The sequence below is a fragment of the Pelecanus crispus genome, chromosome 9 (assembly GCF_030463565.1).
Source record: "Pelecanus crispus isolate bPelCri1 chromosome 9, bPelCri1.pri, whole genome shotgun sequence".
NCBI classification, from domain to species: Eukaryota; Metazoa; Chordata; class Aves; order Pelecaniformes; family Pelecanidae; genus Pelecanus; species Pelecanus crispus.
In genome coordinates, this window is record NC_134651.1 from 652,404 (window position 1) to 680,353 (window position 27,950).

A 27,950-nucleotide genomic window follows, 5' to 3' on the forward strand; every position below is an offset into this window, starting at 1 on the left:
AGTCTTTGTATTAAAATTAATTACAGAACTAATGTAAGAATACTTAGCTGTGTTTCTGCTACCTAGTGTCACCAGTCTTCAGAGGAAAACATGGTCACCAAGAACAAAATGTAACTAGCACATTTCATTGTAGAAGAGACATTATTTTTGCTCCTGTTCTTTTATTTGCTTTACTGAAAAAGACAGTAGTGATTCCTTCCCTGAAAGTCCCTAGTGTTTACACATCTTTAACTTGCTTTGGTCTTGTATGTGTTTCATGAGGCTGTTATCTGCCAGGATAAACTGGTCACTGTGGTCCAGGTCTCTTGGAAATACATTCTTGGATTGTTTAGTGAAATTTAGCTTAACTCTCCTGTGGTTTTTTGAGAGTCAAAGAAGTGTAAGATACAAAAGAGCAATAAAAATCACTAAAATATTAGTTACTGTCCTCCAAATGGAAAATAATAGCTTTCTAGAAAAAAACCCATGCTGTATTTCTTTGAGGGATCTGTCCAGATTCATGTACTCTTCCCCCCCCTCCCCTCTGTTGGGAAAGCAGGAAGAAATGCTTTTGAAGGAGAACGTTATCAAGAAGCTTATAAAAATGTTTTCAGATGAAGTACTTTTCTGCTGCTTGACGTCTAAAATACATAACTTTTTACGGCTTATTGGAAAATGCGAATTTACTTATACACTGGTGCTCTTTTATTTTAGCAGGAGAAGAGATACAAGTAAATGACAGGGTTGCTCTTGTTGAAATCTTGAAGGTTTTCCTGTTACATTCTTCTGATTTTGTTTTCTAGAAAATTGCTACCTGCAGGCACTTTCTGTCTTATATTCTAATTATTTGTGTTTTGACTATTGAACATAGCTGTTTGAAAAGTAAAACAGAAATTCACAAGGAAGTGCTTATAGTTATTTGGAAGATTTAAGTGTAGAATTACCAAAATAAGTTCAGTATCTCCTAAAAGCTTTTCATAGATTTTAAAATTGCCCAACTATGAATATATTTATTAGAACATTTTATTCTTACTGACAGGCCTAAAAATTGATTTCTATTGTAGTAATTTGGAAAAGTAAATAAGCTTACATGGGAAGCAAAACCTCTATTGGGCTTTTTTCTGCTGGTTTGGGATTGAAAGTACTGGGGAGGCAAATCTCACAAAGCTTTTCATTCTGGAGGTATCGAGTGGTAGCAGAGGCGTTCTGAGTAGAAGTCAGAACACTTCGCAGCTTATCCAAATCTTTGAAGTTTTGCCTGCTGTAACTGATGATGGCAAGACAACGAATGTGGTTCTTGTGGTGGTGTACTTTGTTCTAAATAGAAGTGTAAAGCATGTATTTACACACTTCATGGTGCGGTAAAGTGTAGAAGGGGAGGAATGTTCTGAGACACTCTTAGAATACGCTGAATCGGGGCCTAAATCGGAGACAGTCGTCTGTTGGGGCGATGTGGCTCTGGGCATCCGCAGTGACCCGTCGTAAATGGCAGCTGCATCTCCGGTATCTCTGAGGCCTGGTCATCTTTGGCTTGGTTTTGCTTCTATAATGGTAACGCAGAAGTGTTGCACGGGTGCTTAGCATGATGAATCTCCATCTCCTAGCTGCAGGGAATTACAGTGTGACCTTATTAGATTGATAGCCTGGAGTAGAGCGATGACTACATCTGCTCAGATGGAAATCCTTTGTGCGTTAATGTACGATACATGCTTGCTTACTGGGTTGTCATGTATGTTTTGCCTTTTTTTCCCCACCAGATTGGCGCTTACTTTAGCAGCATATTGGCGGAAAAGCTAAAACTTAACACTTTCCAGGACACAGGAAAGAAGAAACCACAAGTAAATGCCAAAGACAACTACTGGCTGGTTACTGCTCGGTCTCAGAGTGCAATTCACAACTGGTTCACAGATTTAGCAGGAAGTAAACCACTGACTCTTTTAGCAAAAAAGGTATCAAAATATTCCTTCCTCTATTTCTTGGTGTCCTAGTTTTGGCTGGGATAGAGTTAATTTTCTTCCTAGTAGCTGGTATGGTGCTGTGTTTTGGATTTAGTATGAGAATAATGTTGATAGCACACTGATGTTTCAGTTGTTGCTCAGTAGTGCTCACTCGAAGTCACGGACCTTTCAGCTTCTCATGGTCTACTGACTGAGAAGGCTGGAGATGCACAAGAAGCTGGGAGGGGGCACAGCCCGGCCAGCTGACCCCAACTGGCCAAAGGGCTATTCCATACCATACAGTGTCATGGGCAGTATAGAAACTGGGGGAGAGCTGGCCAGGGGGCTGCTGCTCGGGAACGGGCTGGGCATCAGTCAGCGGGTGGTGAGCAATTGCATTGTGCATCACTTGCTTTGTGTATTCTTTTATCATTATTGTTACTATATTTTCCTTTTCTTTTCTGTCCTATTAAACTGTCTTTATCTCAACCCACAAATCTTACTTTTTTCTTCCCCGATTCTCTCCCCCATCCCGCTGGCGGGGAGGAGCGAGCGAACAGCTGCGTGGTGTGTAGCTGCCTGCCGGGTTAAACCACGACCCTTGGATATTGGATTGTACTGAACTGGGCTATAAGAATAGGGCAATATTTCTGAACGTGCTGGATGTGGAGTGGTGCTGGAGGCGGCTGCTGCTCTGCAGCATGTTCCCTCTCTGCAAGGAGGGTGCCTGGGCAAAGGGGAACTTCTGCTCTAGCTGGTAAACGTTCCTTTGAATGACTGTATTTTAGCTCAGGCATGTTTATCTTATTGACAGCCAGATTCTTTGCCTGTATGCTTCACTTCAACGGTCTCTTTCTCAAGCAAAGGAACAGTTTACAGAAATTCTCGTGTCTGGCAAGGAAATAATTGGCTAGGAAGCTGATGCATTCTTAAAAGAACCTGCTTGCTAACTCCAACCCCTTCGCATGCTCTTCACATTTAGATTTGTATTTGTATTAACAATCTTTGTTAAACAGTCTTATTAGTTGCATTCTTGTTTAAGTTTCCAATTAAGAAGAAAAATTCCTGCTGCTTTGTGGCAGTCTTTGTATAACTGGAAAAGGCAATTCTGAGCTATCTTTTTGGATGCTGCATGCTGTTAAGAACAGCAGTACAAGATAAATTTGAAGCGGTCATTAAAACTCATCCAAGGTGGTGTCTAGAACGCAGTAACAAAGGTGCTGTTATTCATGCCTTTCTTTCCTGAAGCTCTGTGTACAAGCAGCTAATTTTACAGTACCTGGGAGTTATTCTGAGTATGAATTAAACTGCAATAAGGAACTCTTATTCTGAGACCATTGAGCATAAATGGACCAAAATAACAGAAGGTACAGGTTTCACCAGTTTTTGGTCTGTTGCCATGCAGTTGGTGAAGGCTGCTTTGCCACCAACAGAGCCACCAGAAAAGCAAGAGCTTTGCTGTGGCAAGCATGCCATCAACTTAAGTTTCCTCCTAACATTCTCAGAGGTTAACTTTGTGAATAGAAGTGCTAAAGAGATTTCTTTCATTATTTAAATATTTTTAAATAACCAGATTTGTAAACCTGCTGATAGCAGTACATAAGCATGTTAAGAACACTGTGAAACTGACTCTGCAGGGTCCCTAGACTGGCCACTGAAGAGCATTACAGGAAAGGGTTAGTGCTCTGTTTGCTCTTCAGCATTGATGCACTCTGTTCTCCAGGCACTCTGTTAGAAAAGTTGAGTGTGCTTGAAAGAGTAATGAGGACTTTTTGGTACGGGATAGCAAGTGTAGCATTTGTGCCTCTACTTCCTTCTGGCTCCACTGGGTATGAAATGTCTTAAAAATGCATTTTAAAATTATTCTGCCTTTATGCAGAAAGGTGTAAGGGTTGCTGTGACAGAATAGAGTGACTTTTCACCTGGAAGTCTTGCGGGACCAGCCCCGTTGCGTGCGTGGCCGGTGCAGGCAGTATTAGCTGGCCAGGCTGTGTTGCCCTGGTGCGCTCTGGTTATTACGGACTCCTCTGAACCAGGGGCACCCATGAACTGGCAGTGCCTGTGTAATTGAACCCTTACCAAAACCTTGATATATTTCCATTCTCCAGAGGTTCTGAGGATCAGCTTGCAGGACTCTTTGTGCACTTTGGATGCCTTTGGCTGTGTCGAGAGGTTTGCTAGTGCCCTGCAGGCATCTCTGAGTGGGGGAAGGATGCTCCCGGTGAAACCTGGGGGAAGTATGGGGTGATATCTCTTTTTTGTCAAGTCTCTGTTTCCATGTGTCTAGACAATAGGTGGTGTTAGTGCAGTGGGTTCCTAGGTTGGTGAAGAGGTCTGCTGCTCTCCAGGTAGTGTGGGGTTGAGCAGAGGCGGCCTGGGCTAACCCACCAGCTGCAGTTTGGATTTTGTGCTATAACTTGCTTCCTGTTTCATTTCAGGTTCCTATTCTCAGTAAAAAAGAAGATGTTTTTGCTTATTTAGCAAAATACTCTGTGCCGCTGCTGCGAGCGGCATGGCTGATCAAAATGACATGTGCCTACTACGCTGCTATTTCTGAAGCTAAAATCAAGAAGCGCCAGGCCACTGACCCAAATATTGGTAAATAAACATCTCTAATGTCTAAATGCATAATAATAGCTGAAGGGGCCTGCTCCTCTTGTTCGTGGCTTTGGTGTTACTGGGTGTCCAGAGAGGAATCTTTGTAGTGGGAAAGGGAATAAAAATTCTATTCAATCAGTTTCGCTTAGAAATGTGTGTCAAAGAGTACAAAGAGCCACGCAGCATAAATACTGCCCTGTTGGGTGCTTCTCCTCCCAGCTGATTCCTCCCTAAATCTCCAGGCACAGCATCTGAGGAGTCGACTGTGCTGCGTCTTCACCACCGACACTGGTCTCTGCAGGGTTGGCAGGAGTGGCAAAGGCTGTGCTAAGATGAATATTACCAGGGAATGGACAGAACTGCTAATTTAGAAAGCCTGGAATGAAGTGTGGATTTCAAAGCTTATTTATTAGAACATAGGTGGCAGTGTGTTTATTTTAAGTACTAACCTTAAATGACACTGTCTGGCGCCAAGCCAGCGGGCCAAGCAGTGAACACCTTTAAGGTGTTCAAAGGCACTTCAGCTATTATCAAAGTTGTAGTTTTATTTTACTCTCTCAATTTACATGCACTACCTACAGCTCTTCTGCTGTCTGGAATGAACGTTTTCCTTCTTTGTCCTCAAAATAACTGTGCTTAGAACAGACAATTTCACTGCTGTTTAGCAGCACCTCTGTACTGCTGTGAGAAATGTCTGCTTCTTCCTGCCAACTTAGTCTGTTGTTTCTTTGAAACTTTGCTTTGTGGGGGTTTTTTTTGTTTGTTTGTTTTTTAATTATTTATAGGCTTGTAACAGTAGTTTTCACTCCGAGTTCTTATCTAAAGCCCCAAAAGTATATTTTCTATTTTCTAGCAAATGTCCTATGTTTGTTATCTGGTGATAGTTTTAAAAATATTTTTTAAAATCAGCCTGATTTTTAGAGACAGAGAGCAAAGGGAGGCAGCACGTCAAAGAAGGAAGAGAGACACCTGCCCAGATACCAAGTCAGGTTGTTGCCCCCGTTGGGTATGAAGTCTGGGAGGCTGCCGTGCTGGGGTTATCCTCTCTGTAGCGAGGTCAGTGCTGTTTTGGTGGGAGATTAGCACAGTTTCCCCACTCCTCTTCTGACACAGGATGGGTTCAGGCTCCTTTGAGCTGTTTTGGCATTGCTGAGCGGGTCTTGGTGAGTCGCTCTTTCCTTCTCTCAAATTCCCCTTCTGTCCTTTGCACCAGGGGATGCTGAAACAGCCCCTCTCTCCAACCTCTCAGGTTGTCTTCCCTTTTCTCTTGAATGGTGTAAGCATTTTTGGGGGTAGACCCTAGCAGGAGGCTTGGAGCAGGTAGTGAGAACAGGCTATTTGCTTTCCTAATCTGTCATAATTAGCTCTGCTAGTGATAAGAGAGCATCTGTGGCTCTCCTAGGGGGACTGAAAGGTGATGCTGTGCACCAAGACTGGGGCTGTTCCTTTGCTTGGGTCACGTACTCGTTAAGGTGTAGTTAGAACACAAGCCCTCTTTCTTGGTTGTCTGGGAGTGGGGGAGAAAGGGGAGTAAGGAGGAGGTGAGGAAAGCTAAGGCTGTCCACTCTCTTGCGATAAGTTGATCTAGACCTAGTTTGCTCTGGCCAGGAGTAGTAGCTTTTTAAAATAAAAGGAGTTTATGCTTACTGCGAAGGTGCAGGGCTATAGTCTGCACTGGGGGGTAGACAGGTACTCCTGGCTCCGCTTCGGGCTGGCACCATGGTGGCACCTGCTTCAGGGCGAGGACGAACGCAGGCAGTAAGAGTGTCTGTGGGCTGAGGTGCCCGTGACTCTTATCAGCGAGCATTCTGAGGTAGGTTACTGAAGGCTACGTCCTCTGTCCAAATTCCCTGTTTTGCAAAGGTTGTTGAGGGCTTTTTGGGAAGTAGCTTGCTGCATGTTACTGGGCAGCCTTTGACAGTTCCCAAAATGTTTTATATCTGTCCCTCAGGTAACAGAAAGGCAGTTGCATTGTTTCTAACTCAGTGGCACAGAGATATTGGTAATTGCTTTGGGAAAATCATTCTTTCATACTGTCATGTGAAATAAGTTTGAAGTAGTAGATTTGGAATTGTTTTTCCAAAAGTGAAGTAAATGTAGCTAAACTGCGCTGTGAAAATCCACTAGCTTCATACAGAAATTTCAGTGGATTTGGATAGAAAAGCATTCAACATGTAGTCTGTATATGTTGACAGAACTTCCAATTACAATTGCAAAGGGAAAAAAGAATGAACGCTCTAGCTGAAGTCTGAGGTGGGTAGTAAACAGCGAAAATAGTTGTGTGTGAGTGGTAGTTCCTGTAAGTGACAGTAAACAGGCTTAGGTTGTCAAAGCAACTGCATTATGTATTCATAAAAGAGTATGCTCTTCTAAAATATGCTGCATGCTGATTAAACACAGCTCTGTCAGATGTTTGTCTGTGAGATATTAACAAATATCCTTGGTTGTTCCAGTTACTGTTAAGAGAATGCCTGCCTTACAATTCCTCTTTTCCCAAAGCTTTATGTATATGACCAAGCAAGTTAACTTTTGTTCACTAATTTCTCCAAGTTACACTAAATACAGAATCACTGCTGAAGCAGAGAGAAAAACTGATAGTTTTTAGTAGGTCTGTGTATTTGCTGAACAGCACCTGCTGACTTATCTAGGACAAAGGAAGGACAATCAGTCTTACTGGCAGACCGCTGCACTGTGCTGGTCACTCTGACCTAAGAAACTGCCCCTGAGCTTTTGCATTCTCATCAGAGTAAAAATCTGGAGGAGTTGTCTGTTTCGGAGTGATTATAGAAAGAACAGTTTTACATCCCATTGCTTGTGCAAAGTCCCGTTGAGTTTTATGCTGGCTATATTTGGAGGGGGAAGGAAGAGGAGAGTAAAGGTCCAGCTGGAAGCAAGTAATGAAGTATATTTATCTATTTCAAGGCTGTTTTGTGGCTGAATGCTGAAATCTGATGAAAGAGACAGGTGATTCCCTAAAGCCATACCTTGTGTCAGTGCCTTTTATGTCACGCTAAGCTAGCAGGCTACTTGTACGCCTGACAGTACGTGTGCTTTGAGACCAGTGCGCAGGAGAGGCACGTAAGAAGCCCATTAATTCACAATTGGTGCTGCATTATGCAACTGTAGGCTAATGTTTTGGAGGAATATTTTTGATGACAAAGGAAATACAAGTTTGTTTCAATTCTCACTGTGACAGAAACCTTTTATCACCTGAAGTGTTCTAACTGTAAACTTATTTTGTAGAATGGACTCAGATCATAACCAGATACCTTCGAGAGCAGCTGGCAAAGGTTGCGGAGTTTTATCACGTGACATCCAGTCAAGGCAACAGCTCTGTAGTGATGCCTCAAGAGATGGAACAAGCTCTGAAGCAGTGGGAATATAATGAAAAATTGTCATTTTATATGTTTCAGGTACTACTCTAAGTAGTAGATGGATTTTTTTGTTGTTGTTTGTTTTTGAGATTACCATTCTTGGAAAGTTCAATTTTAGAACTTACTGGTAGCTTTTGTCATAAGACTTGCATAAATTGTAAATGCTAATTCATTTTAAAGATTTGCTAGCTGAAAAAGCTTTGATTTGCTTAGTGTGCTTTGATTGTGATTGCAGCAATGTACTCAATTATTCCATCTCTCCTATATTATCCCATCTTCTAAGAGTGTTTTTAATGATTGTGGATCAGGCTGAGGCTGCTGTGGCACATGAAGCCTTGGGTGTTGGAATGGTGGCCTGGCTGTTCAGTTCCACACGGTTCTAGCACAAAATAACTCTCTGGTTATTTCTACCTGAGGATGGAAGTAGCAGAAGGGTTGCCGGGAGGGGGTCTGTCCGTCAGCAGTAAATCAGGCAGCCTGCTGAATCCCAGCTGCAGAGGTCATTGGTGCTGTACGCAATTGCTTCCTGTCCGTAAGGCTGCCATGATGGTGGCTGGTTCCTGCACGTGTAGTGGTGGTTGAGGGTCTTGGTAGCGCTGTGCTGACATGGGTAATGAGAGCTAAACCAGAAATGAAATAGAACTCGTAGTTACACGCCTTCTTGTTTAGTGCTCCCAGTTAATGTGTGATGTGTTATTTTAAATCCTTTAAGGAAGGGATGCTGGAGAGACATGAGTATTTGACATGGATACTGGATGTTTTGGAAAAAATCAGACCCACTGATGATGATCTTCTTAAGCTGTTGTTGCCACTAATGTTGCAGGTACGTGCATTTTTTTTTTTAAAGCCAAAATCAATATAAGTGTGATTCATACATTTTTACTTAGGACATTTAGGGAAATACACTGAGCTGTGCCTGTTTGGAATTTGTAAACACCTTTAAAATGTTCATGCTTTATAATCCTTAACTTGAATTGGTAGAAGGATTCTGTTACTGTAACTGGTCCTGGAGGGCAGATGAAATTTTTAAGAGACAGAAGTATAGATTTGTATTTGAGCTGCTCTTTTCTTTTCTAACTTCTGGACTCTTAAATATTTGAGGTGATCCTTTCTAGTTTATGCATGTCCAATGTTAGATTGTTAAAGAAAATGAACACATGGAGTAGGCTGTGTAGTAAACTATGCATTTTTTTAACTTTCAGTATTCGGAAGAGTTTGTTCAGTCAGCTTACCTATCCCGTCGCCTTGCTTATTTTTGTGCCAGACGCCTATCTTTATTGCTAAGCGATGGTCCTAACCTTGTAGCTGCACCCTCTCCTCATATGATTATTGGACCGAGTAACCCTCCTCTGGCAGCCCCAAGTCCGACTGCCCCCGGTCCCGTGGTGAGCCCGGTACAGCTGGCCTGCTCAGATTTCCTCTCCTGCCCTCAACACCGTCCACTGGTCTATGGACTTAGTTGTATGCTGCAGGTAGGCCAATGTTCTGTCGCTCTTTGTTTTCAAGGCTGTAACCATTCAGTTTATTGGGAAACAGAGTGGGTTTTGCGCGTGACAAGGTGTGCTAGATGTGCTTTGAAATCTACCTGTGTCCTTTAAAGGGTGAGGACTGAGTGGGTCTGGGGGGAGCTGGAGGGTGGATTCTCCACACCGGCTGAGGTGTGCTGGTGGAACCAGCTGCAGAAGCTTGTGCTGCCCGTGTGTCCGTCCGCACCTCTGATGCGGGAAGGAGCGACCTTGCTGCCAGGGGCAGCCAAGCCTTCCCTCTGTGATGGAGTGCTTCTGGTTGCAGTAATGCTCGGTGCATCTCATCAGCAGTGAACCTGCGTGGCTCTGCCAGACCCTGACTGTCTGCTGAGTGTGTCTGGGCAGAAGACAGCACCATAGTGACTCCTGCAAGCTCTAACCTCTGAGGATTTCCGTGCTGCTTCCAGCTTGTCACCGATGCTTGCTGCCGCTGCAGGCTGCTTCATTTTGGTTTTGTCAGAATTATGAGCGGTTTATATTGCCTTATCAACTTCCACAGTTTTTAAAACTGGAACAGAAGAGACTGTTCGCTTGTTGCTCGGCAATAGCAGAATTGTCAAGAGAGTAATTATTTTCTGAAAAAGGACTTGTATGATGAACTGCAATTGTTTGCCTTCCTGAGCGTTGACCTGATGAGACTTCCTCAAACCCTCCTGCTGTTGTCTGTTCAGCTGTCTGCCTCGGGGGGCTGCACAGAGATGTCCTAGTGGTGGTGCCAGGAGTATGCTGATGCTCGCAGGATCACAAAATGACAGAACGGGTGAGGTTGGCAGGGACCTCTTCAGATGTTGTCCAACCCCCCTCCCAGCAGGGTCAGCTGGAGCAGGTTCCTCAGGACCACGTCCAGCTGGATTTTTAACATCTCCACCGCCTCTCTGGGCAACCAGTTCCAGCGCTGGGCCACCCCCACAGTAAAAGAGCACTTTCTTGTGGTACGCAGCTCCCTCTCCCAGGGCTGCCGCTTTCCCACAGCCATTGCAGCGTGGAAAGTCCCGAGCCTGGAGGCAGGCCGGGCTGTGCGCAGGGAAGGCTCAGCCAGTGCTACCTGAGGAAAGAAAGTGGGAGAGTATCCGCATCCCTCTCTCTGCTGAGCGTGCGTGAGTCAGGAAGTCAGATCCCATCCGGCTCTCAGCATGCTGTGGCTGTTTTCTCTTGAACATGGATCTGTCCTGGGAACATCAGCGTTTGTCCCCATCCTGGGCTGCTGGGGCATGCTTGTGTACTCTGGCAGCTTTACAGCTTTTCTCTACCAGCAACACAGCTGGTAGTCTTTCTGCTCTTCCTGTACTATTTGGGTTTGTGTATGTGTGTGTGTTTTCTCTGCTCTTTTTTCTACCCCTTTTTCTTGTGCTACCAAGTGGGTCGAGAGGACAGCCTGGCTTCAGACAAGCTCTCTGTCTTTCCAGAGGAGCATTTCTCTAGGCAATCTTTTTGCTAAGGTGCTGCTTTGTAATCCAGATCTGCACTGGGGGACCTTCCCAAGAGGAAATCCAGCAGTCTCAAAACTAAACATCTATAAGATGAATCAACTTCCATCATTTTAGATGATATTTAAGGTCTGACCCCAAAACACCAAAGCATTCTGCTTTTGCTCTGTAAAATACCAAATGCTACAGGGTAATCGGTACCAGCTGGCAAGCTGTTGTAAAATGACTGTTTTGAAGCCTGTCAACGTAAAATTTTTCTTTTGAAGTAAATCTTAAGTTCATGGTGCATTCCAATGACTCTTTTGTGCTTTAAAATCTTGACAGAAGATTTGATTTTAATTAATTTCTTAAATTTTGATTTTTTCACATGTAGCTTCTTTCTGTAAGCTGAACATGAATATGACTTCTTTTTTCTGAAGCTCATTCACGTTTTGCAGAAAGGATCTGACTGAAATTAACCTTTGGTGATGTTCTTTGATGGTGTTAGGAAAGCAATACAAATGGGAATTGAACACGTATATATTTAAATAATTTTTTTAATAGTGAAAAAGGAAAATAATACAGTAGTTGAATTTCCTCAAATGGATGTTTTAAAGTAATTGTGCGTAGGCATGTCTCTCTTGTTTCTTTCACTGTAGTAGTTAGACCAAAAGGGATTCTAGTCTCATGGACTCTCTTATTATTATTGGTATTGTCTATCACACACGTTTAGAAAAAGAAATTACTTCTGTTTTGTACTATTGCTTGCAGACTGTAACTCTTTGTTGCCCAAGTGCCTTGGTGTGGAATTATTCCACAAATGAAAATAAGAACGTTAATCCAGGCTCACCTCTGGATTTACTTCAAGTTGCTCCATCTAGTTTACCTATGCCAGGTGGAAATTCAGCATTTAATCAGCAGGTAAGCTTTTTTCATTGTCAGATTAAGATAATTTGTGATCATTAAGATGATTTGTGATCATTAGGACTAGAGCCAAGTTTAGCTATTTCTGAAGGTCTAGTTTCAAGACCAGTGTTGTGCTAGTTTTTGATAACCTTACTTTGTACTTCATTCAGGTACTGATTTTGTGAAAATATCAGGAATTTTATTTATGTTCAGATGTTTTCTGTTATTAAACTGAAATTACTTTAAGATGTAAAATGGCAAATAAGAGGAAGCTTGGCAATGCTGTGTTGAGATGTGACTTTTCAGACATGCTGAAAGTTAACTTTTGCTGGGCTGAATATAAGGAAAAAGATATTTTATTGTACAAGATGATTTGTAACAGACAAAAACATTTGAACAGAACGTACTTCAGTTTGTTGTTCCCAAATGTAGGGAGTGTTGTGGAACACCATAGGGTACCTTGCTCCTGCTGAGAAAGCTGTCACAAGCTTGAAATGAAAATTGAGACTTCCCACCACTGGCTAATTAGCAACTGTCTTTTTTACAGGTTCGGGCAAAGATTTATGAAGTAGAACAGCAGATAAAACAAAGAGGTCGTGCTGTGGAGGTGCGGTGGTCTTTTGACAAGTGCCAAGAATCAACTGCAGGTAAGACAACTCAAAATGAAACAAATGTTGGGACCTTTAGGGTTTACATCTGTTGTTCTTCTTTGGGTATAATCCTGTTGCACCATGATTAATTCTAGTAATAGATTTGACAGATGGATGCAATGCAATGTTTTACTGTGTAAGCCTCTTTTTTTTTTTTTTTTTTTTTTTTTTTTCCTCCTCTAACTCCCATCTCTAGGGGTGACCATCAGCCGAGTCTTACACACCTTAGAAGTGTTGGATCGGCATTGTTTTGACAGATCAGATTCCAGCAATTCAATGGAGACACTTTATCATAAGATTTTCTGGGCAAATCAGAGTAAAGATAACCAAGAGGTAATGGCTACATTCTCTTCTCACTTCATAATCTGTAGACAGCGAATTTTATTTTTACTTAGGAGAATTGTGTGTATGTGTATATATGATACAAAAGCTTTGTGTTTTCTTGGTGTATTTTTTCTTTACTATTTGACATTTGGTGTATTAGGAGAATTCTTCAGTTCTGTGTGCTGTAGACCTCATTTAGGAGAAATGATCTATTAAGGTTTTGTGGTTTGTTTTTTGGGTGCTGCCAAGTAAAAGTCCGGATTGTTGTTTGATAACAAGTGTTACATCTATTGTAAAAGTAGTAAATTAATATGTTATTAGGTATAGTAAAATATTCTAAAACTGGATACTCTTATGTGCTTTGATATTTTTACCTGTGCTCTTAGAACCATTTTCAGAGATCATGAAAAACTTTACCAGAAATCTTTAACATTTTACTTTGTCTCTTTTGTTTGGGTGCTTTTTTTTTTTTTTTTTTTTTTTTTTTGGTGCAGTGCAGATGATAATGCCACTGGGCCTGTGTATAATGTCAAACTTGAGTTTCCTTGGAAAGTGTTTGGGTGTCCTGGGTTTGGCTGGAATAGACTTAATTTTCTCCCTAGCAGCAGGCACAGTGCTGTCGTTTGGATTTAGTAGGAGAAGAATGTTGATAACACGCTGATGGTTTAGTTGTTGCTCAGCACTGCTTATGCCAGTCAAGGACTTTGCAGCTTCCCCTGCTCTGCCAGGGGCACAAGGAGCTGGGAGGGGGCACAGCCAGGAGAGCTGATCCCAACTGCCCCAAGGGCCATTCCATACCATACGGCATCATGGGCAGTATAGAAACTGGGGGGGTTGGCCGGGGAGCAGCGATCGCTGCTGGGAACTGGCTGGGCATCGGTCGGCGGGTGGTGAGCAATTGCATTGGGCATCGCTTGCTTTGGATATCATTATTGTATTGTTGTTATTATCATTACTGTTTTACTTTATTTCAATTATTAAACTGTTCTTATCTCAGCCCAGGAGTGTTTCTCACTCCCACTCCTCCGATTCTCTCCCCCATCCCAGCGGGGCAGGGGCAGTGAGCGAGCGGCTGCGTGGTGCTGAGCTGCTGGCTGGGGCTAAACCATGACATTGGGGAAAAGAAGAAATAGCCAGCTTTAATAATACACTGTTGAAGTAAAATTTTAAAGTGGAAAATACTAGTGAATCTGTCATAGCTGGTCATGTCAATATTTTAAAAACTTTCATGCAAAATGGCTTGTTTGTTTGAATGCATCTGGTTTTTGTTCATGACTGCCTGTTCTCAGCTATTGATGGTCATAATTCAAGACCCTCTATTCCACAGAAATATGGCGTAAGAATTGTCAGTCAGCATTTTAATGACTTTGCAATAAAGAAGCAGAATACAGTGCTGCGGGGATGACATCTCTGGAAGTATTTCCAGAGAGAGATACCTGCCAACACACTCTGTGTGTGAAGCTCAGAACCAGTAGGTAGGAGTGAAATGCTTGCCAGATTTGCCTTTGTATTTCAAATACACTGTTATGGTAATGAGAGGGAAATAGAGGAAGGAGAGCTGTTAGAGCAGGCAGATGGAGTTGTTGAAAGTTCTTTACCCTAATGCTTGGATGAAATCAGGAGTTCGACACACAAGGGTTTTTTGTATTTTTAAAATGGGTAGGGTGTGATATGCTTTATCATTTGAGTGCTGGCTTTTTGTTTTCATCTGCGTTTGGGGTCAGATGCTGTGGTTCTGTGCTGTTGCCCTCCTGCAGTTGTGTTTGTATCTTTTTTTTTTCCTTCTTGTCTGTATTCCAAAAAGTTGTTCTGACTTCCAGCTACAATTGTATGAACAAACCGTTTCTTTGTGTTTCAAAAGGCAGCGTTGGTAGGGAGACTCCTGAAAGTAAGGTAATTACTCTGTTCTTACTGTAGGTTGTCTGCTATTATTGCCTTTGGTTTATGGTACTTTATGACTTGAGGTTGGGTTGCCTTGAAAACATGCCTGTTCTGGCCCCTAAACAGCTCCCTTAACGATGTGCTCCCCAGTTCTGGGTACCAAACATTTTTATGAAGGTCTGTCTAGTTAATTTGCAGGGTTACCCATCTTCTAATGGCATAACATTTTATTCCGAGTTGAAGAATGCTGAGTGGGAATAAAGCAGCATCATATGCAAGTGACGATGTGCCTATGTTTGCACAGTAGTCACAGGAGACTGCAGGGAGAGCAGAAGAGAGAAGATGCTGACTTCTTTCCAAGAGAAGAAAACTTAACTTTGAAAGTTTCAGTCTTACTTACTGGGTCTGGAGCTGATAGGAAATTAAACTTTTAAATTATCTGTAGCTTCTTAACCTCTGCTGGAGTTTTTAAGACTGTTAGTTGTTGCTTGTCTTGAGCTTCACTTTTGGCAGCTAGAGAAGAGGTTGCCTTGGGATGCCGAATGCCTGATTGACAGTCCTTGTGCCTTTTGACATTGGAACTTCCGAAGTTACGTTTGAGTTACCAGTGTGGTGTTCAGCTTACCGCCCGGGCAGGCTGGTGGGTGAGCGCCGTGGCGGGGGAAGCCCTGGAGAAGGGCTGCGGAGCTGCTAGACGGCCGCTGGATGTCGGTGCCTCCCCGCACCGGCTGCGTGTTGGCTGCAGCGCCGCAAGGTTAAGCGCACAAGGATGTCACCACGTGGGATGCTGTTTGTCTTTTTTTGTTTCCGTTTCCTTCCCCTTTAATAAACTTAGGCTGTTTTTTCTTGGCAGAAAAGGCCGTAAATTATGAGGTTGTGTACGCTCTGTTTTCAGCTGGCGACTCACGTAAGCCTGTAAGGACTTCTGTTCGTAAATAAGATATCCCATCACGAGGATGTCTGCCTGCTGACATAGTTATTTAAGGCAAAATGTACTTTAAAGGACAGCTATCTACTCCCCCTGTTTTGATGTGAGCCCAGCTGGAACATGTTTGGAACCTATTTCCTGTCCATTTTTCCTGCTGGATTGCAAAACATTGTCATGAAGGCTGCAAATGATGCCAGTGCAAGTATATGTGAGAGTGATGCTCCGAAACACTGGGTGTGTGCTGGAATGGAAGGAAGGAAGGTGGCTCCTGCTACAAAGTGCTTGGGTTCTGAGAGAGACTGAAAACGGACAAATGTGCTCAGGGCGCTACTTTTATACACGCTATTGATTTCTTCAGAATTGTTTTAATATGACTTATTTATAATATGACCATGTTTTAACATGACTTCCAAATGTCAGAGCAAAAGTAAGACTTGGGGGAAGGGGCTGGAATGAGGGAGGGTAGGTGGGTGTAGACAGGTTGGCTGACAGGCCGGGGTCCTGGGCCCTGCAGGGGGAAGAGTTGCTTCTCATCCCATGGGGAGATGCAGAGGAATGGTGCTGAAGGCTGGGATCTGGTGACACTGGTGACAGAATATGAGATAGCTAAACAGAGGAAAATGTGGAGTGAGGGGCTGAGCTGCGGCCATACGTTGCGTTTGAGTAGGACAAGTAGGGCAGATGGACGGCAGGTGTTGAACAAAGCTCAGATTTTGAGCGTCATGTTGCATATGGTAGAGGTGGCACACTGAAGCCTTGTGAGGAAAATGTGGTGTTAAATCCACATTTTGACCAGACCCAGAACAAACCCTCCATCCTTGACCTCAAGAGAGGCCACAGAAGTGGGAGGAGAATCCAGCGCTTCTCCAGTGACTCGGAGAAGACTGAGCATGGAGCAGCACTGATTGCATTATTAAATGCTGCATTATTAAGCAGAATAGGAGATAAGAATTGCATTGCAGTTTCTCACTGACTGTCCCTGTGTCTTAAGAGTGATGGTGCCTGCGTAGCCCCGTAGGAATAGCTTCATCTGAGCCTTAATCGTGGATCACAGCCTGGGCGCTCTTGTGTGGTAGGTTTCCTTACAGGCACGGGGCTTCCATCAGGCGCTCTGTGCAACCCAAAAAGTAGCACTTATTATACCTGTCATATGCTCAGCTTTTTATCCATAAAGTTCCAAATGATAACAGTTGTTGAGTTCTTTCGGTGTGAAGGTCTGACAGCCAATAAAAATGTACTATCGCAATTAATAGGGTAAGAGCAGTGCTACCTTGTGAGTGTGACCATGTGCACAGTGAGTAATACAAAGGACCGTGCATTTCTCATTCTGCTTCAGTGACTTGTATAGTTTCTCAGTAGATTTGGCTGAGTAGGAGGACTTGAAATCTAGAAATCTATGACGTGGCATAAAGCGGTAAATTCACTTTCATTTGAGATGGTATTGCAGAGGAAACTACTGGCCTTATAGCTGCAGGTATTTTCCATCTGGTGTTTCCTTGACTCAAAACATCTCTTTGTGCACAGCTCCAGAATGATTGCCACTGTGGTGGTTATTGTGGAGGTATCTTTAAATAAATAAATCTGGTAAACAGTTTGTATTGCTACCATACAGTTTTAAATTAGAATAAAATTGTGTTGCACTCATCCAGATTTGGAACACCTTTGATTCTTCTCCACCCCCTTTTAAAGATCACTCTCTCTGAAGGCTTGAGTCAATTTGTGCAAAAATAGAGTCCTCAGAAGACTGAGCTAGTGAATACAATAGTGACTTTATCATAATGTCTATGAAAACTCCTCTTTGAGTTCACCTGTCATCTTCCTGTGGCTTCAGCCCGCTCAACCCTCACCTAACCTTTGGTCTACCTGAATTTTATTACCTGTCATAGTCTGTCACAGGTACAACTAAGGAAGGGAATTCCGAAAGGACACCCCCCCCCCCCCCCCTTAATTTGTTTTGTTTTAGAATGGTTGGTGAGACTTTTTAACTTGTCAGTCTCCTGTGTAGAAAAACCCAATTTGCTTAAGTATAGCTTGAAATACACCTAAGGAGTGGGAGGGTTACCTAGTAAACGAAACTTCATTCCAGTATTTTCTAGCTGGTAGGCAGTAGTAAGTGGATGAAAGGAGAGCGCGCTGGATTTTTAAGGACTGATACCGAATTTCTTGCAATCATGGTGTAGAATCCTGAAACTTCATGGATATTTGTGTGCTCGGATTGCTTTTAAAGTTTAGGTCTCTGAACTTGTATTTAGATCTTGCTTCTCATGTTGTCTTTGAAGTCCAACTGAATTCTTATGATACCAAGAGATGTTTTTCATTTTAGAGTGAAAAAGTCCTGGTTTGAACTTGGTTCTCACGAGTAGGGCTTGTTATAAATGCAGAGAGTTAATATTTGTCTTTCTGAGATCACTTTGCTGGAAATGAAACAAACAAACAAAAAAAAACCCCAACCCTGCTGTGTCTGTGGGAAAGGAGGTCTGGGGATGCCTTTTCAGTTAGTAAGCTACAATTTAACAGTGTTACTACCTAAGGGACCTGAATCTGAGTATGTTGGGTGCATGACGGGCAGGAGACACAAGATGAGCGAAATAAAATGGCTTGAAATATCTGCAGAATCAGTCTATTTCCACAAGCACTGAAAAAATAGATCATGTTCTGAGCATTCTTGTAATATTTTTAATAATGCAATTAGCATTAGTTCAGTTGCTCGAGTTGCTTAGTTATCCGAAGCTTGTTTGTGTGGGTATTTTCACCCTTTATTTCACTAAATTCAACATCAGATTCCTGCTCACCTAAGGTGTCTAAGGGAGTTAAAGTACAAAATCTCTCTGGAAGGGAAAAATTTATTCCGTGACTTAAATAACTGATGGGGTCCTTACAAAGAACACGTGACTTGTTTTTAATTTTTACATTAGACAACTTCAAAGCAGTGGTGAATATTTTGTTGAACACGGTCCCATAATTTAAAGCAAATATGCAAACTGAACTCCAATAAAAAGGTTTGTCTTCGAGCTGTTGTTAGTGCTGCGGTGTGTACGTAGAGCTTGCCTACCATCCTCTACTGACTTTGTCCCTCTTGGGCTGCAGTCAGAGGCATTTCTTCATATTCCATATTTTAGTCTGTACTGCTAGTGTCAGTGCATTTAGTTGATTTAAAAAACCCAAATTTTTGAGGACAGTTTTTCCGTAGAGGCTAGTACACCTTGAGAGCTCCTTATGGATATGAAGATGTGTTTTCAAACGGAATGAGCTGTCCTAACTGCTTCTGTGAGCAGAGCTATTTTGTGTGAATTTGGGATTCTGAGCCAGGCATTTGCGGATGGCACAGGCCCCCCCCCCCCCCCCCATACAAAAATCTGATAGTGCTCTTGTTCCTGGCTCTTGTCTTCTTTCCTCACCCGTTCTCTTTAGAAAGGTGGGTTGTACTAATAAACGTTGCTGTTTTGTGCTGCTTCTTTGTCTCTTTTAATAAAAATATGGCTTCTGAAAGGCCTTTCTTGTCGCCTTAGAAAGCAGATTTGGAGTTTAATGTTAAAATGTTAATTCTATTTCACTGAGCAGTTGATTTGAAAATGCTAACTGGAATTGTGATTACAAATTTATTTAGATAGTCTACCTTTTAAAAAAAAAAAAAGAAGCTTAATTAGTATTTAAAGGGACTGTTCTTAAATGCTAAAATTCTACAACATTAGAAATAAAGCCGCTCTGTGTTTTGAGCCTGAACTTTATCGTACTAGGAAGCAATCAGATCTTTTGTTGTTGGTTTTTTGTTAACCACCTTCATGATTTAAGGACAGACATGACTGGCAACAAGCACCTGCTCAGGTTTGTTCAATGATTTGATTACATTTTTTTTTTGATCGGATAAATTTTCAATATCTTCCTGTTTTGAAAAGAACAGGAATAGCCATATAAATACGTATACATAAATACGTATGTACATACACAGACAGCTATCTGTGTGTATATACGTGTGTATACACAAATATATATGTACACACACATATATGTGTGTATATATGTATATACCATGGATCTAATTTATGTCCTCCACAGGCATCCATGGCTGGCATAAGAGCACACCTGCTACAAGCTTTTTCCCCCCCTTTTAACCCCAGCAGCAGCCGCAGCCCGTCTCGGGGTGGGAGGAAGGGTGTCTGGGTGCCGTTCATCGCTCTCCCGTGAGATGTGCGGGGCCCGCAGGCGCGGCGTGGCGAGGGGCGGCGTGGCGAGGGGCGGCGTGGCCGGCCGCCCGCAGCGCTTCCCGTAAGCGGCTCCGAGCGCGGGGAGGATGCTCGGCCGGGCCAGGCTGGGCGGCAGCTCCCCGGTGTGCGCGGCGGCCCGGGGAGCCGCGGTGACGCACGGCACGGGCATTCCCTGGCGGCACTGAGTCACGCACCTGGCTGCCTTCTGGAGAGGTTTTGGGGAGGTGGGAGGAGGTTGGGGTTTCCTTTTGCTTAGTCGTGTGAGCTCCTGGGCATTAGGCCCTGCTCCTCCTGCCTCTGCCACGAAAAGATAACTGCTGCAGTCCGGGTGCCTCATCGGCAGCCTTAGCTAGTGCAAAGTCAAACTAGTTCCTTAGTAGCAAATTTTAATTAAACAATAAAAGCAAGGACTAGTGGGAAAAGGGCTCAGAGTTATGGAAGGCAGAGGTTTAATAGTACTTTTGGCTTCCTATCTCCCAACCTATCAGGAACAGTAATGTTGAATCCTTTCCTTTTAATGCTTTCCCATGTTACTAATCGTGGTGCTTTTTTTTAAAATAAAACCAAACCAACTCTCTTCTTCTTTTCTTCGCCCACCTTCTGCTCCAGTTATAAATTGGTGGAAGTCAGGCCTTTGGTTTTCTCTGAAAGGTCTGACTGGGGGCTTTCAGAAAGTTACAGCTATTTTGGGTCACGGCTAAATGGCAAATGTTGTGAGTCAGTTATCTAAACTTGAAATCTTGCTTCAAAGGCGTGTGCTACCTGGTGTAGGTAATCTCTCCCATTTGATGCCACCTTGAAGTGTTTTTCTTTCGTCAGGGCTTGGGGGAGGTTTGGGAGTCTCGAGGAGGGGCCTCGTCTGTGGGAGAGCTTCCCCCGGCCCGAGGGAGTTGCAGTTCCTGCCTACCCACGCCTGTTCTGCGCCCCAGCACCCCGCGTCTCATCTGCCCTACAGAATGTAGTCATTAAGTAAGGTGTGAACTGATCTTTTTGTTTTCCTGCCCCCGAAATTTTAAGGGTACAAATGTGATCCTAATGCTACCCTTCAAGGCAGTAGTTTGAACCCCTCTGAAATGTGGTCTGCGCTTTTCCAGGCCAGACCATCTGCAGACACAAGATCCCAAATTAGACAAATCCAGAACCTGATTATTCTGAGAGGTGTTACTTAATTGCATTCGCAGGATGCTTAAGTAAAGGCGGTGTCGGAAGGGAGGAAGCCATGAGGTACGCCTATCGTGAGATAGCATCGGGAGGAAGTCGTGCAGCGTGCGGCAGGCTGCTGCGGCCGTGCAGTGGGGCAGGGGGCTAGAGCTCTCCCAAGTGCGCTGCCGGCGTCACGGGTGCTGCTGCCCTGGCTCCCTGGAGCAGCGTGCCCCTGTCCGTGCTCAGCAAAGCAGCGAGCGCTCAGCGCTGGAGTTGCCAGCGTTGGACTAGCTAATTTTCCAGTCTGTGGCTCGATAGATGAGCTGTGGGTTGGTTAGCACAGTCTTCCGCTGCCCATGCGCTGCTGCAGAGGGGTGCTTACTGTAGGGGTTTTAGGTCATTATTTGTATTGCAGGGACTTGATACAGCTTTCAAATGTACTTGTTATTTGCAATCAAAAGCAAAATGAAGTATTTGATGGTTAGAGACTTCAACTTTACTTTTCTCAGCAGCTGCAGGGCCTTGTGTTCCGAGAGCCCAGTGTATGGGAATGGCGCTGGTGATGCCAACTTGCCCAACAAAAGTCTGCATCGGAGGGCTCAAAGAATTACCTGCACTCAGATAACTTTTTTTAGTTGCTGCACGTCAGTTCCTGAGAACCAAACTCACTGTGTTTAGGTGCTTAAAAGTGGTGTGGTTGAAATTCTTAAATGGATCAACACCTTGATTTTTCAAGCATTTATGGTGGGCTTTTTTCCCTTCAAAAGAGGTTGTGTTCTGCATATGTGTGAAACTGCAGAATTAACACTGTGATTTTTAAGCTACGTAATCGCTCCTAGGTGTTTGATTTGTGGTGATGTTGGATTCTACATCTCTGAAAATGTAGTTCTGCTTTTTAGAGGTGTAGAATTGGGGAGTTATTTTTGTATTTTTGCACTAATATCACAGTGCTAGCAGATGGCTTGTTTAGAAACAGAATTAACTGTCTGTATTTTCATAACTATGGAGCTGTCTCTTTCTAGTTGTTCAATTATAACACCACCTCCACCACCCCCACCCGAAAAAACCAGATTGTCCCTTGAAAATAAGCTGCTTGAAGCAGATCAGTCATTCTGTGAAATCTCCTGAAGTTCAGGTAGAACAGACGAGCAATTAATTTGTAGTTAATTTATGTAGACCTCAATGCGGTCCTGACCGGGATAATTTCATGTTACTTTCTTGTGAGTTGCACAAACATCTATCCTTTATTTATCCCTTTTATTAAGAGAATTTTAATACAGAGCTACACTTGGAAGTGCTGTTCAAAACTAAGAATTCACAGCATTTTTTGAAATAACATCCAGCTTTAACAGAAAAAGGTCAGCGTGCCCTGGGTTTTCTCTTTTCTTTGGGCTATCAAATAAGTCATTTATGCAATCTTTAGTTTAAAAAAAAAAAAAAAAAAAAAAGACAGTGACTGTTGCTGGCTTAATGCCTAAAACTCTAAATGTGCAATTTGCTGTTGTTTTTTTAGGTTTCGCTGCACTCATTGTCAATGAGCTTCATGAAAGACTGTAAAACAACCAACCAAACATGAAAGAAACGTGCTTGGGTAAATAAGCCTTAGCCCTTGGTCATAGGCAGTTGGGTGTGCAATTCATACGAGGTACCCTATTAATTACAACCCGTGGATACAGACAGCGTGCCGGGTAACAAATGCTCATGGCCTTCTGGCATCTGGCGCTGTAACCTGGGGGTGCGCAGGCTGTGGCGGAGGCGGGAGCCCACCCTGCGCTAGGTCGGTCTCGTGTGTCCTACCTCCCCGATGCGCCTGGTCCACGGACCGCCTTGCTGGGGCACGGTGCTCCCGTTTCGCTGAACGGGGCGATGGCCGTCGGGGGCTGGAGGGCTCAGCAGCGGGGGCGAGCCGAGCCCTGCGGAGTCTCGTGTTCGTAGTGGTCGGAGGTAAGTGGCACAGGCACGATGCCGCAAGTAATAGTCACTAGGACTCCAAAAACACGGGCGCGTGAAATCTGGTTTGAATTTTGTTTGTGTCTGTTCTTGTTTGTGGTGACCGGAGTTTTACTTTGGGCTGTTTTCACATTTGTCGTAAGGCTTAAACATCTGTCCCTTGAGCAGCGGGAGCAGCAGCAGTGGAAATGGTTAGCCCACCGACTGCAGGCTTCGGTAGTTTGGCTTGTCAGTGCTAAGTAGAGTTGAGCATAGCTCTGAGGACGGTTGAGTAACAGGCTGATAGTCTTGGCTTAGTAACTCGGGCAGTGTTTGAAGGAAATATTTGTACATGAGCGCATGCATATGTATACCTCAGTGTCTGTCTGCGTGCTGGCAATGTTTGTACAGCGTGCGTATTCCTTGGAGGAAAAGCACCCTTGTTTCTCTCAAGTGGAAAATAATTGAAAGCTGAAAAATTGGCTTTCTTCTACGATTTGACATTTCCCAAAACAACCTAAGCCCTTTTCTTCAGGCCAGAACAAAAGCACATAGGAACGCTTTTATAACCATTTTTTCCTTCAGAAGTACCCTGTGTAAGTCTTCTTTAAATGTCTCTTGCCAGGATTTCCCTCTCTGCATTTGCCCCAGCACAGTGGGCTCTGATCTTTGGCGTCAGTGCCCCGTTGCCTCACCCTTTCACAGCTGTCCTTTACTTTCGTGAAGGGATTCAGTTGTAGGAGCATCACCTTCTCCTCGCTTGAGAAGGTGAGCTGCTCGTCCGCTCTGCCAGAGGTGCCATTCCCGGCGAGGGAGGTCCTGCGTTGCCGTCCCTGGGATGCTGCAGGATGCGATGCAGCGCGGGCGCAGCTTCAGGGAACGTGTGACCTGACGTGCTTTGCCTGAGCTCCGAGTTGGTGTCTCCTGCTTGGGGTACAGAAGCACTTGGGGTTTTTTGTTGGCACGGTTTCTCTTGTTAGCAGAAAGGTAAAGAAGTCAGCGTGAAGATCAGACTCTTTTAGGTGTTCTGCATTGCCTTCAAAAATACATAGTATCCGTACTTCTGTTGTTAGCTGACTGCATCTAACCACAACAGTGGGGACGTTGCCATGTCACTTGATTTGGGGACGAGAAAAGCATTTTGCCTCTGCTCCCCCTACCTAGTCATTTCGTGGCTCTTGCCTATTGAAGCGTCTTCACAGGAAACTTCTGTGTGATGTGTGTGCGCACAGAGCCGTGTTTAGCGTACTGTTGGTTTTTTGTATTTTTTGAGGAGGATGGTTGGGATAGCTTTGAAGCAGTAACTTTCATGCTTGTGGGTCTGTAATTCCTAATCACTCTGAAAAAAGTATTTGCTTTCTGAGGGTGCTGTGCTTGACTAGACCTTCTAATACTTACTTTTAAGGGTAGTTTCCACTAATTTTGGGGAAAGAAGAAAAATCACATCTGCTGAATTTGCAGGTTGGTCTTATGTTTAAGTGTTCAGAGATGGTAGCCAGCTGGGGCAGGAGCGAGGAAGTTCAGCAGATGCAGTTCAGTAGCACACAAGAAAAAAAAATACTTCCAAAATGTGGGTGGTTAGTGGAAACGGAGATTGGATGAACACTCAATAGATACAAGCATACCATATCCCATTGCTATTCTGTAAATATGGATTTTCTAAAGGCAAGTACTGTTTCTTAAAAATGTCTGTGTTAGGTCTGAATTAAATTGAGCTTTTTGGGATTTTTTTGATCTTGGTTATCTGATAGATACACCTTTAGAGGTTAGGGTTTTTTTGGTTTGTTTTTTTCACTGACCCACGTGTCAGTGGGATGCAAGTAGATGCAAAGAGGTTTGAAAGAATTAATGTAAGGAAAGCATAAATTCTGTGTGATTAACAGGGTTGAGCGGTTCTGTGTGGTACGCTTTTCCTGTTTCTCTTGCTCATAAAGCAGGTCACCCTTTTCTGTGTTTGTGAAGCAACATTATGATAAAGCAGAATTTTGATTTGAGTATCAGCAGTGTGAAAACTGACATTTCCCTCTTTGGCTTCCACATTATGTTTCATTTGAAATCACTATGAATAAAGCAAACATGTGCATCTGTCAGTACTAAAGAACAAAAACCAGCTTTTGCCTTCATCCCCCGGACCATTGGCGGCTGCAAGCTGTTTGCTCAGAAAGGAGCCTGTTGGCTGTGTGGGTGAAATGGTTTTCTGTCTGTTCTTGCCCTGGACAGGTAGCCCCAAACGACGAAGCTGTGGTAACGCTGCTTTGTGAATGGGCTGTGAGCTGTAAAAGGTCCGGAAAGCACAGGGCCATGGCTGTAGCCAAACTCCTGGAGAAGAGGCAAGCAGAAATTGAAGCAGAAGTAAGTTATTTTTACTTCTAGAACAGTGTGCTTAAAAAGTAAGGTATTCCTAAGGAAACATCACCTTAATCTCTACTCGTTACAAAACAAGTAAGTTTGGTGGCATTTGGAGTACTGGGGATTTTTGTCATCAATTTACAGTTTTTAAATTCTAGATAAATTTAAAATGAAAAAACCACCTATTTAAAATAAGAAGAGATTGCAACCTAGCTCGGAACGGTCTGTGTTAGCTGGTTTACGTCTGTTTGTTTGAAGTGTGTTACTTCTGTGAGCTACTTGTCCAAATAAAGGGGTGCCACCGTAGCTGGAGTCCCTTAAAAAGAGGGATGTGGCTCTGGCTGGTGGGCAGGGCTGTTCAGCTGGTGGGGGACTCTGGGAAGGTTCCAAAACTAAGACCTGTTTTGAGGCAAAATTGGAGTGTAACTTTAAATCTTGCATTCTGTAGAACTCCCTTGTTTTCAGGGAAAATGAAACGTTTCGCTGGAGAAGCAGGAAGCCGTAGTGACATCTTTGATGTAAACTGTTGTGTCTGTTGTGGCAAACGATCCTACTCCAGCTTGCGTGAGCTGAGCGCTTCTCCTTGAAACTTCAGTAATGATCTGCTCCGTCGTGAGGGTTGAACGGAGGCGGTGTGTTCACTGCGGCCTTGCGGCGGCTTTCTGGGCCGGTGGAACCCCCCGCAGCCCGGAGCGCGGCGGGCAGTTGTTACTGGGCGGGTGTTCTGTTCGGGTCCCCCTAGAACAAAGGGACCCCAGGGAAGTGCTGCGTGGTGCCTGCTCAGCCTGGGCGCGGGGACAGGCGGATGAGAGCGCTCTCAGAAGTGCTCGTGAACAGGCAGATGTACGGACAGAGCGAAGTTCAAAAAGACTTTCACTTTCCAAAGCCTCCCTGCTTTTTTGCTTGTCACCACAAACCATTAATAGGGGGAAGGGAGCTTGCTGTATGGTTTCTGCCTCACACTGAAATCCACTCAAAGCAGGGATGTTTGCCCTGGTTGTTATTATATTTAGTGTAATTTACACAAACGAGAGGAGTTACTTTTTCTATTCACATTGGTCCTGGAAGTTCTGTATCTTAAATTTTTGCTTTTATGTGAAACCGTGTCGTTGCGGATGATGGTACATGTCTCAGGCATTCCTTTTCAATAAATAATCCAAAGTGATGAAATAAAACACCTTAGAAATAACCAAACTAGGGAGTGGGAAAAACCTGTAGTTCTAGAGCGAGTCTGGATTTTATGCAGAGGTAGGAAACAATCACAAGTATGGCTGCCTCACATGCAAATTGTGGGAATATTATATGCATTTGTGTGTAGATACATGCTTTATTTATGTATTTATTCATAACTCTGCAGAGATGTGGTGAATCTGAAGTCCTAGATGAAAAGGAATCCCTGTCTTCAGCCTCCTTGACAGGTTCCAGTCTTCCTGTTTTTCAGAATGTCCTGCTAAGGTTTTTAGATACACAAGCTCCCTCATTATGTGAGTATTAACTAATTTATCTTCCAAAGTAGGTTAGAAGCAACTGGTCTGCTGCCTTGCTGCTGAAGTTTCTGTTTTGCTGTAGCGGGTGTTTCACAGTTTCCGTGACTACCTGCTCTATTTTTATATGCAGATTTTTTTGAAATCTCCTGCCTTGTTATAGGATCTTCTGTGATTTTTATTTCCTTCTTTTCACAAAAGGAAAATTTGCAGAAACTATATTTATTTCTGTTTAAGCTGTAAGAGATTTGGGGAAATGACTTGCACTCTCTGCGTATTTGACATCAAACACTCACCTCTTTTTCACACATCCACATTCGAAGTGACTGGCTTGGAAATTACAAGTGTTGAAGTTGAAAGCTGTTAGCTGACAAATAGGTGGATTGAGAAAAGGATCTTTGTTCATCGTAGGTTGCTCTATGAAATGTCTTGGTCTAATAAAACTGCTTGGTACTGTAGCTCGTGTTTCTGGTATCTTAAGTACTGCTAGTTAGTGCTTTTTTTTTTTTTTTCTTTTCTGGTGCCCTTAAAGTAAAGGGGATTTTAGGTGTTTTGAAACGTGATGCTGAAAACTCTCAACATCCGAAAAAGGAGAAACTTCTTAAACATTTGTTACAGACTCTGAGGTATTGGGAGTGCTCTATTTTTGTGCCAGTGGTGACCCTGGTTTTAATAAACCATCCAAACTATTTGTGGTATTTAGACTTGTGTTTCTGACGTGCTTGTTTCAAATGTGATACTGTCCTTCTTCACCCGGGTGGCTCTGCGAGGCAGGGTAGGGAAAGCAGCTGGGGAATGCTTTCCTTGCTTGAAATGTTCTTTGGTATTTTCAAGCATCAGACAAGTTTTGTGGTGTTGTACTGTTTTTACAGTGGTTGAGCTTCTGTGTCTCCAAAAATAAAAAGCATGTAACCACTATATTTTGAAGGAAGGCAGATTGCCTGGTCTGCAGGCATGTGTTTTACAGTGCTCCTCCACGCAGCATCCAGTCCACACGCCTTGCTTTTGAACTTGTAAAGCATAATTTGCTTTTAAATAAATGTTGATGATTCGGATTTAGTAGTTCTGTAGCTGGAGGTTTTGTTGCCCAATAGAGTTGGCATGGTATAAAGCTATTTTCTGTTAACTGCAATGCTGCAGACCTTTCTGTGGTACAGAACAATCCAAATTAAATATAGCTGTGACAAATGAAAACTTAATAACAAAATTTTATGTGTTGTATTTCTCTAGGCTTTGCTTTGGCACTGGCAGAATAACATGCATTTATTTTAATAAACATTTTTCTGATGTGCGTGAGCACGTTTAATAGAGAAAATACGCTGCACTATCAA

At 43.4% G+C, this 27,950-nt stretch overlaps 1 protein-coding gene across 2 annotated transcripts in view; it reads left to right on the forward strand.

Annotated features, from left to right (window-relative positions):
• The window catches only part of MED12L (mediator complex subunit 12L), a 157,309-nt gene that overhangs the window by 8,094 nt on the left and 121,265 nt on the right, over positions 1–27,950 (forward strand). For both annotated transcript variants that reach the window (XM_075715976.1, XM_075715977.1), the window contains exons 3-12: positions 1,737–1,928; positions 4,355–4,514; positions 7,758–7,927; positions 8,601–8,711; positions 9,091–9,360; positions 11,592–11,741; positions 12,274–12,373; positions 12,573–12,709; positions 25,007–25,138; positions 26,493–26,619. In XM_075715976.1, coding sequence (XP_075572091.1) covers positions 1,737–1,928; positions 4,355–4,514; positions 7,758–7,927; positions 8,601–8,711; positions 9,091–9,360; positions 11,592–11,741; positions 12,274–12,373; positions 12,573–12,709; positions 25,007–25,138; positions 26,493–26,619 — 1,549 coding nt within the window. The remainder of the gene's footprint in view (positions 1–1,736; positions 1,929–4,354; positions 4,515–7,757; positions 7,928–8,600; positions 8,712–9,090; positions 9,361–11,591; positions 11,742–12,273; positions 12,374–12,572; positions 12,710–25,006; positions 25,139–26,492; positions 26,620–27,950) is intronic.